This window comes from Homarus americanus, unplaced genomic scaffold (assembly GCF_018991925.1).
Source record: "Homarus americanus isolate GMGI-L3 unplaced genomic scaffold, GMGI_Hamer_2.0 scaffold44246, whole genome shotgun sequence".
Classification (NCBI taxonomy): Eukaryota; Metazoa; Arthropoda; class Malacostraca; order Decapoda; family Nephropidae; genus Homarus; species Homarus americanus.
This window is the reverse complement of record NW_024745309.1, coordinates 109,581-121,434: the sequence shown is the minus strand read 5'-3', so window position 1 is coordinate 121,434 and position 11,854 is coordinate 109,581. Positions and strand designations below refer to the sequence as shown.

The 11,854-nt window shown below is 37.5% G+C and overlaps 1 protein-coding gene across 1 annotated transcript in view; it reads left to right on the top strand.

The window, feature by feature from the left end:
- The first annotated feature begins 266 nt into the window (after window positions 1–266).
- LOC121878641 (homeotic protein empty spiracles-like) overlaps window positions 267–11,854 on the top strand; it is a 51,258-nt gene continuing 39,670 nt past the window's right edge. The window contains exon 1 of the mRNA XM_042384968.1: window positions 267–999. Coding sequence (XP_042240902.1) covers window positions 504–999 — 496 coding nt within the window. The 5' untranslated portion in view covers window positions 267–503. The remainder of the gene's footprint in view (window positions 1,000–11,854) is intronic.

Below are 11,854 nucleotides of genomic sequence, written 5' to 3'. Positions count from 1 at the left end.
GAAAATGTTTCTAGTGATAAAAATACCACGTGTGTGTGCTGGGTCCTCGTACAGTTATCAGTAGACGCTGTGTATCGCTGTATTCTCCCTGATAAGAAATGATATTAATTGTGTAGGCGGAGTCGCGTTTGAGTTAACATCCTCGTAGCCAATGAACGCGTAGATTTGCGCCTAGCTCTACAATCACCGACCAATCAGGAGGCACCCCCGACATGGCGATCCAGGCGGTAAGCTCCATGTGTTGATCATGTAGTCAACATCGTGTAAGTGTCAACATTACTATCTAGGCTTCCTGTTCGCCTCCCCTACGTGCTGATGGGAACTTCTGGGACGCTGTGTCCTGTGTGAGCAAACTGCGACGTTGTGTTCATTTAAAATATTGACTCTTTGAAGAGATAGATCAAGTGCAGCGTCAGGAGGAGGATGTCGGGCGCGGAGGGGAGGGTGTAGCGGGTGGCGATGCCCTACTGCTGCTGCTGCTGCTCTGGCGGCTGGCGCTGGTCATGATTCCTACACCCTCTACCGTCATTCACACCCCCACGCGCCCCAAGCTGGGCTTTTCTATTGACAGTATCGTCGGGCGTGGGGGAGTAGAGGCGAGGGAGTCACCGCCCCTCTCACCAGGGTCCCCACGAGGGAGCCCACGACCCAGGAGCCCGCTGGGGTCCTTCCAAGATCTGCATAAAACACAAGTTCGGATCCCCGAGCCCATCCACCCCCTGGTTCCTACGTCTGTGCCTACGTCATTAGCTCACCACCCGGCAGCCATCCCGTCCCTACAGACTCTACACGGCCTCCATGTACCACAAGCCCTCCACCTGGCGGCTCTGCTGCCCCCTGGGACTGCCCATGGTTTGCACCCAGCAATGCACCCCGTCCTGCTGGGCCAGATGCCACAATTGGGCACGCCCTTACCCCCGGCGCCAGGACCCAGGGAGTTCCCGCTGTACCCGTGGCTCCTCTCCAGGCACTCCCGGCTCTTCGGCCACAGGTTCCCAGGTAAACAAACGTTGTCGTGTGGCACTAACTCCACCATGACACACACACACACACACACACACACACACAGGCTTCACTCACTCACCAGGGGCTTAACTCCCCGCAAGTTGTGGTAGGGCGGAGGGTCGCTGGTCACGGCCACACCCGGAGCACACCAGCCCTAGGTAGCCCTCTTGCCGCAGTTGCCGCACTCAGGCTGTCATGACACTGGCCAATAATAATTGTATTATTATTATTATTATTATTATTATTATTATTATTATTACTGATATAATTTATACTGTTATTGTTATCACTATTGCTGTTATATTTTTATCACATTATGAATACTTTATCTTCACACACACACACACACATATATACTATATTGTTCAGTATTATAATATCATCTTTATATTGAGACATTTAGAGCAGGTAACAGTCGTGTCACCTAATACCAACAATTATTTTAAGCAGTTACTGATTACCTCTGTGCTCGTTAATGTGATTACCTGTTGAAGGTATATCTTAAGGAAACATATTAGGTGTTCAAAGTATGTAAGGCACTGTATTATGGCACGTGTGTGTGTGTGTGTGTGTGTGTGACCAAAACACTTGATTTTTTCCATATATGTTTAAATTCAGGGTTTGAAAGTTAGCATGGAGCTGACCTTTAGGCACACACACACACACACACACACACACACACTTAAGGGGATACGCCTATATACCAACACCTATTAATGATAGTAATTGTTGTTGTTGTTGTTTTGGGGAGCCTCATCTATCAGGAAAATAAATAATAACTCGGTATTATTTTTTTTACAAGAGATAACCTTTAAAAATAATCTAATAATTACTTTAAAAAGAACAACGATTATAATTACAAAATAATAATTAAATTTTTATCCTCGTTAAAGAACATACGAATTTATGTAAGTCAAGGAAAATTATTTTGATTTGATAAGATTATTCATATATTAATGTCAGCAATTGTTCTTTATTATTATTATTATTACTATTATTATTATTATTATTATTATTATTATTATTATTATTATTATTATTATTATTATCAATTGGTCTTTACCTGATAGAGATGGTAATTAAGTCGACCATACAGCAGTACTAACGATGTGATTAGACTACATTAAGGTTGTCATTGTTATTGTTATTGTTATTTATGATGCCTTGCCACTGGTTATTGAGATTAACCCTTTGAAGACGCTAGTTGTAACTCCTTGAGAAATATGACTCGAATTATAAACCCCTTGAGAGTTATTACTTGAGACATCGTCCTCCAAGGGTTAATGTTATTGTTATTGTAATTACTGTTATTGGTGAATGTTTGTTTTTTGTTTTACTACTTGAATTAGTTATATTATTATTATTATTAGTGCTTGTATTTTTTTTGCTTCGTATTAATATCTGTTATTTTCGTATTATGATTTCATTTGTTATTAATGAAATTATTTTTATTAGTATTTTTCTTTTTATTATTATAGTTTTTGTTCATAGTAACGGAAATAAGGGTCTTAATAATAATAATAATAATAATAATAATAATAATAATAATAATAATAATAATAAAATAACAATAGTGGAAATTATTATTATTATTATTATTATTATTATTATTATTATTTTGATTATTATTATCATTATTTTTATTATTGTTTTATTATTATTGTGATTCTTACACCTATCATCATTCTTATTATTATTGATATATCGCTTCATTGACAGTTTTCCCTAGTGTTGTTGTCAAAACTATATTATTCTACCATCTGTGTTCGTATCAGTAGACAGTTACCGCTACCATGTCCACATATACTGTATATAGTACCGTCTCAGTTCACTTCACAAGGGGAGAAGGCCCAGTGTCGGGCTTGTCGTTAGGTGAACAACCTCAGCTTCTGCCCAAGGGAGTGGAGTCACCCCACTATCTGCTGAATGCTAAGAATCAGGAGATCAGGACCTTGCCGGCCACAACAGGAAGGTGCTTGCATGAATAACAAATACATTTAACTTTTTTTCAAGCAATTTACACTACCGTCAACCTCTCACTTGCTTTACTACATGAATACGTAATATCTATTTTCATCATGTGACTTAAATCTAGTTTCCCAAAAGTGTTCAGCAATGACTTAATTCCGGGTATTGTTAGCGGCGTTGTTGTTTACTTCACTTGACCTGAAATCTTAAATGTTGATTGCCGTTGTTGTTGTTTATCTCGTGTAATGACGTAACCAAGAGTTCTGATGTATTGGTCTGGTTGGAGAATAAGATTATATTTCAGAGTGACTTTATCCTGGTGGTGATGGTGATTGTGGTGGTGGTGGTGATGGTGGTGATGATGGTGGTGGTGGTGATTGTGGTGGTGATGATGGTGGTGATGATAGTGTTGGTGGTGATATTGGTGGTGGTGATGATGGTGATTGTGATGGTGATAGATATATTACACCCTTGTTTCGATTCTTTCCCTCCCTCTTCTTCCTTCCCTCTTCCCTCTTCTCCCTCTCTACACCCTCCTTATTTACCTTCTCTCTACAATTTTTCCCGTTATCTTCTCTTCCTTTGATCCTCTTCCTCTCTTCTCCTCTCATCTTCTTCTCTTCTCCCTCTCCATCCCTTCTACTCCCTCCCCTTCCACCTCCACCTCCTCTCCCGTGATGTGTCAGTATTCACGACATTATTTGTGTATTGTTCGTTTGGTTAGGTTACGTTACGTTACGTTACGTTACCATTAGGCTGTTTAATCCAAATAATCTTTTAGTACAAAATAATGAAAACATAATGAGTCTTTGTCGTCAATTAATCTTACCAGACGCTAAATATTGGTAAATGATTCAGTAGAATTTATAAGTGAGAATAATACTAAGTTTGGCGGAGTTAAATAGTAATTTCTGAATCAATATTGACCACTGTTATCATACATCGCTGTCATCGCTTGTCTGTTATCGCTTGTCTGTCTGTTATCGATGTTATCTTTAAGCACTCGTTGTTAATGATAATGCTGACATGTGTAATTCGTATGTATATATAATTATTAATTAATATAACTGTGTGTTCATATGTGATTATACAAGTTGACCGGAAGTAATTTACACGATTGCATTAAACAACTCTACTACATATATCTTTTACAAGATTATATAGTTTATCTACACAATTACCTTACACAATTGCATAATACAAATGCTTAGCAAAATTAGATAAGACAATTACATACAATAAGTGATTCTACGACAGCAATCACTCGGTGTTTTGTTTTTATTCTTCTGTGTGTATTTCTTCTACTTTTATTCACTACTACTAATGTTGATAATGATAAAAATAATGATAATAATTCGTTCGTATTTTTCAATTTCGTGATTTTTTTCTTCATATTTTCTCCCTTTTCCTCTTCTTCCTTTTTTAGTTCTGTGTATCCACCAGCGCCCCTTGTTATGTGTCCACCAGTGTTCCCTCGTATGTATCCACCAGCGCTCCTCGTATGTGTGCACCAGCGCCCCCTCGTGTGTGTCCACCAGCGTCCCCTCGTGTGTGTCCACCAGCGCCCCCTCGTGTGTGTCAGCGCCTCGTTCGTGTTCATTATTCACCTGTAATCCGTTTATGGGAGCGCGACCACCCGATAAATGTAATAAACAGCAAGTGTAAGTAATCGGTATGTCTGTGTGTGTGTTTATGAGTGCTGGGGGAGTGTGTGTGTGTGTGTAGTGTGTGTGTGTGTGTGTGTGTGTGTGTGTGTGTGTGTGTGTGTGTGTGTGTCAGTACTCCATTTAAGTCTATTCGTTTACTGAAGTCTTCTGGACATAATGCCAAAATAAACAATGTGTGTGTCCTTTCACCATAGATATTACCCACGTAGAGTAAAGCTTCCCTCCAGTAGGCACCGACAGAGGGCAGCACCCGCCATCATACCCAAGCAATACCAATGTACCCTGATGACGTCACAGTTCACTCTGGTTGGCGAAACAAAACAAACATCTGAGAGTTACATATAAGATCAGTTTATATTCCTGAAAAAATCAAGTCAATTTCGTGGTGAAAATTTTTTCCGACTAATTTTTTTCTTCTTGAAATTATTTTGCATAAATAAATAAAGACATAGAACACATAATTATCTTTATTTCTTTTGTTTTCTACCAGTTAGTGAACATTATACTTGTAAACAATGACGCTAAACATTCGTGGACAAGGCAATGTTAACCTCTATAAATTCACACAACATTAAAAACGATATAAAAAAGATATGACAAACTTCTTCTTATTAACAACTAAAAATAATCACTTGTACGTCCATCAATCGAAGACCGAAATATTTACATTATTACACATAGGAGCCCCTAGAGTCAACGCCAGGTGGTTCTCAAAGGGCCTCCCCATCAGGAAGGTAATCAGGAACGTGCTATGGACTGACTGCTTTACTAAATAGCTTCCTCAGGGTTCTCAAAGGTCTCTACCCTGAGTGTGTGATATATTAACAGGTTTACTTACGCTGCACCACCCTAAGAGTTGACAGTCAAAATGGCGTCGACAATACGCTTAACTCGAATATATCCAGAGGTAGAAGGAAACAATCACAAGGTGCGATTTTTTTTTTAATTGATCAGGAGTGACTTTAATCGATATGAAATTCGTTTGATATATTTACGTTGTTGTGGACCAGGTCAGTGTGACGTTCCTGACTGCTTCTCTCAAATATATCAACGTCTATTACTCCTCGTATGTATAACACTCTCTATACACTAATTAAAATGACATCAGATAATTTGTCACAACGTTTCAGGAGCAGTTAAGTTGCACTCGGTATTACCAACACACTAAATAACGCTATGAACACTGCGCCTGGCTCGTGCGATACTGTAACCCATTCCTCTAACACGTCAGTAATCTTAGTCTTTAACATAATTCTTTGGTTTTCATAACGATACATAACGCGATTATTACTGTACTTATCCTGCTAATACCCAGGACGCCTCCTTCAAGTCTTTCGACACTGCACCTTCTTAATTTACTACATCCACTTTTTATCATCTAAATACCGTACCATCATACATCAACTCTCTACACACACTTCCCTCTAGTCGTCAGGGTCTACTAGCATCACCACACCACCACCACGTGCGGCCTGGTGTACATACGTGGTCTCATCAGCGAGGTGATTTATCGTAACATGGTCGGAGTTTTACAGCGTCGGGGCGTCATGTGTGTTATTGTGTAGAGATCATAAACCAGGGAGGCGGTGAAGGTGAAGCTCCCACCGTCAGTCAGTCAGCCAGGGGGCCCTCTGTTCTTCCCTCCCTCCATCCCTCTCTCCTTCCCTCCCTCCTTCCCTCCCACCGTCCATCCCTCCATCCTCACTCTCTCGTGTTGGACGCTTACCACAAAACAACAAACTCTTCCCTCTCACTACCCGACAACATAAGCTCCATCACAGGACCCGTACACTCTGCCTCGAGTTTACAGCAAATATGGGGTACAACCTTAAATGAATTGCTTTTTCTGAACAAGACGGAGAATATCGTGTTGTGTCGTTAGCTCACACCATTTTAGGTTTCATAAATAAAATGCAGCATGTGTCCTCGTCTTATGGGTTACCCCGATGCTCCCTCGCGCGTGTTGCTGCATGCACTGAGGTGAGGTATAGGTGACTGTGTTCTGGATATCCTTGGCGTTATAATTCAGGTCATCTACAGAAGAAATGACCTATTAACCGCTTTTCATGGCTATTGTTAGTTGGCTGGACCTCCTATTTATCATAGTCTTACAAATTAAATATATGTCGCTCGTCTCTTGGCTTCCATCCCGTTTAGTTGTAATGTTATAGCACAGGTATTAGACTCGTACAGGTGATTCTCATGTGTTTAAGGTCAAAGTACACATGTCCGATTGTGCGGTGGCCGAGTGGCTAAAGCATTCGTTTCTTTTCCTAAGGATCTCTGGTTCTTACCCCAGGATACCACCGGTTGAATTGCAAAAGGTTACCTGGCTTTAGCTGGGGAAGTGAAGACAGTGTTGGTTATTTTGATTCATTATGTATATACCGAGGCCTAGTATTCAGTGTACTATATCCGCACCGCCCTGAACTACCACCCCCTTCTCAGATATGTACGTTCACTCTCACTGTTCAGAAGTGTTCGAGGTTTAATACTATATCACACACGTTCGAGGGGATATAATACCAGCACAGATGTTTGAGACAAAGGTTACCTGCCTTACAGGTGTTTGAGAAAGATAAACACGAGCCAATTTATAACACCAAATAGTATAATTTTGATGGCAGTAATGTAGTTATTTATAATGTGTCCCAAGCTGAGGCCACATAGAGAAATATTAATGGTGTGTTATGAAGTCAGGGGAAGATTTGGATGATAAGGTTAATTGTAGTTAAAATTATAATTGTGTCATACGTTCAGGTTACAATGGAAATATTAACAGTGTCAAGTTTAAATTACCATGAAAATATTATCTATGTCAAAACTGTGTTATAAGCCCAGAACACAATGGTTAATTTAAGTGTCATATGCCTTGGTCACAGTGGATATATAAACAGTATTTATGTCATAAGTTAATGTCAAGTTAATATCATAAGAGAGGTATTTGTTAATGGTATAGTTGTGACGGTTTTTTTTTTGGAGGGGTGATAATAACAGCAGAGGTTGTAGATCCAGCACAGTTTTAAACATCTTTGACTTGGACTTACTCGAGGCTTAAAGTGTATCATAGGTGACTTGTTGTTGACTTGTGGTGAAGAGGGAAGTCTCTCTCTCTCTCTCTCTCTCTCTCTCTCTCTCTCTCTCTCTCTCTCTCTCTCTCTCTCTCTCTTCAATGAACTAGATGATGGGTTAGTGAAATATGTATTACTGTAGAAAGATAAACATTCGAGCTTGTTTGGTTTTTATCAACGTAACGATAACTTTAATGACGACGATGACGATGAGGATGACGATGACGATGGCTACACGAGAGGGAATAAAATCTTGTAGTTTGTTAAGAGGAAGTTGAGTTTGGTTATAAAGTACCATAGCGCTTATTTTAAGTACGATATAGATTCATAGTGCCGAATACTGTTGCATTTATCCTTCAAGGTAACTAATTTGATATACTGTTAAATTTGTTGAAGCTTAAAAGTATATTCAGTCAGTTTAAGCTTTTTTTTTTTTACGATATCCAACCAATGATAAACTTTGGATAAACATGTAGGGAAATTATTTTATGTGGTACAATATACAAATTATATAACTAGACACAACATAGCGTTTATTTGAGTAGTCTCTCGTGTGTGTGTGTGTGTGTGTGTGTGTGTGTGTGTGTGTGTGTGTGTGTGTGTGTGTGTGCGTGTGTGAGACCTTCAGTATAGTTGACAATGACTTATATTGTCATTTTATTGTCATGAACATCCGGAACATAATTAAGGCCTCGGGAGGGTTAAGTTCAAGTACTGAGTAATTATCTCTCTCTCTCTCTCTCTCTCTCTCTCTCTCTCTCTCTCTCTCTTGTTCCCGGAAACACATCAAAATTCCACCATGTTGTTACCTGTGTTATCTACCTGTGTATCTCCGTGTTACATTCCAGTATGTTGTTAGCGGAGCATTGAATCTAAGTCTCTGTTATGTCGTTCAGCGTGATGTGAGTTAGTGTTATGTGATCAAGGATAGACAGGTAATTAGGCTCAACTGCAGATTAGGCCACCCAGTTTATTTCACCTGAAGATTTTGGGCCACTCTTAACACTGCATTAGGTTAGGTTAACGTTAGGGTCGTTAGGTTAGGTTAGGGTGGTTAATATTCATGTGAGTGTATTCTGAGGTCGAAGATTAGATATTTAAGTAAAGAAATTAATGTCATCGTCATCTGGCTAAAAAAAAAATATCTTTTATTAGAGAATTTATCATATTCTTTTTGACATCAGATATTATTAATTGGATAAAGAACTTAATATTATTATTTTTCTTTTATGTCGTTAACCGAAAAATAAATAAATGATGTAAGATAAACCATTCATTAAAACACGTAAATTTGTTGTCTCTATTAAAATGTAAACACTATCCTCGCTTTGCAGAATTTGTATCATTTATTCAAGGATAAATTACATGAGATTAAAAACTAGATGATAGTTTTTGAAGGAATTAAATATATGTTATAATTTGGTTCGTTTCTGTGACATTAAGAAGTAATTTGTTGTCGTAGATAATTAAATAAAATACCTTCTGTCTTAGGAATTAGTGACGCGTCATCAGGAGGTATATTTCTTGCTATCAAAATTTAATTTATCCCACGATGAAGAATTTAACACCTAAATGATAATCTGCGTTCAAGAATATATATTTTATTAACTATTTTTATATATACTTTTCTTTTTTAAATTTTATTGTTTTATAAAGAACCTGGAAGGAAAAAAAAGACTTGTTTATTGAGATTTAGAACATGGGTAAAAAATAAACCGAATCCGGAACCGAACCCCAAAGCTTTCGTGGTGTTTTACTCAGGTTAGGTTAGGTTTAGATTAGTTTAGGCTAGGTTTAGGTTTAGGTTTGGTTAGGTTAGGTTTAGATTAGTTTAGGCTAGGTTTAGGTTTGGTTAGGCTAGGTTTAGGTTAGGTTAGGCTAGGTTTAGGTTAGTTTAGGCTAGGCTTAGGTTAGGTTCGGCTAGGTTTAGATTAGGTTAGGTTTACGTTAGGTTAGGTTATTATTAGCGGATCTCCTTAACTACCTCAAGACTCAACTATTTCTCTATACTCAACCTCAAATAAATTACTTCAGGAAACAACTACACTTTACCCCCCACAGGTAACGCGACTTACCTGGGCCAATTAGACAAAAGGTATCCTAATTAATTACCGTCATAAAACCCAGTATTAACGAGTGGTATTACCGTCCGCTACTGTCTCAACACCCCCCCCCCTCCCTCGAAAAATAAAAAAATAGACGGCTATTTTGAATTTCCGGCGATAAGTAATATGACTGCGGATGACGATGACGTGTTTGTCCTGCGTTATTAGCATGTGTGTGTGTGTGTGTGTGTGTGTGTGTGTGTGTGTGTCATATATTACACGTGATTGACATGGTATAGATTATAAAAAAAATCATTAATATATTAAACCTTTAGATGAAGTCTCAAAAAAAAAAGGCGATTGAGACTCACTATCTGATTATAAACAAGTAGGTAATGGACAATATTTTGGAGATACTCATAGGTAATCTTCAATAGACAATTTAAATTACAGTTTTAATAGAGTTTTTATAGGTATAACAAGAGCGTTAAAGAAACAAAATCACATCAGATACGTAATTGTTGACATTGCAAACTATAGATACCAGAATATGCAAACCTTTATGTACTACACCAGAAGAAACAAAATCACATCAGATATAGTTATTCGTTGGCGGGAATTAGTTATATTTTTTTAGAGCATCGCAAACTATAGATATCAGAATATTTAATACTTTATGTTATACACCAGGACCAGAAGAAACAAAATCGCATCAGATAGTTTGTTTTTGTTTTTAGATCATCGGAAATTATTATAGATACTAGAATTATTAATATTTTATGTTAAACACCAGGAACAGAAGAAACAAAATTGCATCAGATAGTTAGTTGTTGGCGGGAATTAGTTATATTTTTTAGAGCATCGGAAACTATATATACTAAAATACTTTGGTTTATGGCGGGAATTAGTTATATTTTTTTAGAGCATCGGATTTATAGATACCAGAATATTTAATACTTTATGCTCGACACTAGAGGGCCAAATAATAATAATAATAATAATAATAATAATAATAATAATAATAATAATAATAATAATATAAAATAAAAATAGTATAAAAATTAAGTTAAAGGATAAATTAGGATTTTTTCCCTATTATATTTGATGATATTACGATAAAAAAAAATATATATATATATAAATTACTACAGTGACATAATTAATTTTTTTGGGCTATTCAGTATATTATTTAATTTTGTTTACGAAAGCTAATCACCTCGATCTTCTTCAGTATTTTTATTTAGACAAAACAAAATCCCATATGTCGACGGCTTTAATTTCCACGTCAAAAAATAAATCCCCTTAGTATTTGGTATATTTTAATTATGATTATTATTATTTTATTTTTATTTTTATTTACGTTTTTGTATCGTGGCTTTAGGAGGATTTAGTTTATTTTTGGGGTTTAATTTAAGGTAAGATATTATTGTTACAGTTTGGGTACAGTTGTATAGGCGCTGTAATTGTATGTTTGTTTACTGTTGTTTCTGTTGAGTATTGTTGTATAAATGAATGAATGAATGGATGAATATATGGGTGAATAAATGGATAAATAAATGAAATGATGAATACACGAGTGAATGAATGAATAAAGGAATGAATGAAATGATGAATACACGGGTGAAGGAATGAAAGTTTGAAGAATATTACCTAAAGTTTACAGTCAAGAAGAAGAAGAAGAAGAATCCTCTCAACATAACCCGGAAGAAGATGCCATTCCTTTCATTAAAACCAAGAACAAAACAGTCCTTTAATTATACTGAATATTCAAATCAGTGTTTATAAGTGAAGGGAATGGTGTGTTTGTGTGTGTGTGTGTGTGTGTGTGTGTGTGTGTGTGTGTAAGTACGACGTTTCACCAAAGGGCTCGTCATATTTCGTTTCTTCATAGCGTATATGTCCGTTTGTGCGTCCCCCCCTCCCTAAATCTTCCCTGTCTGTCTGTGTCTGTCTGTCTGTCTGTCCATCATATACGTCTAGTGCCTTAGACCACCACCTATAGCGCGTGCGTCAGTCAAGAGTGAGACCCGGTGCTGACACATACAAACTAACCCAGGTAGATGACGTGCCTAACATAGTAAAAGTGAAGTCCTGTCCA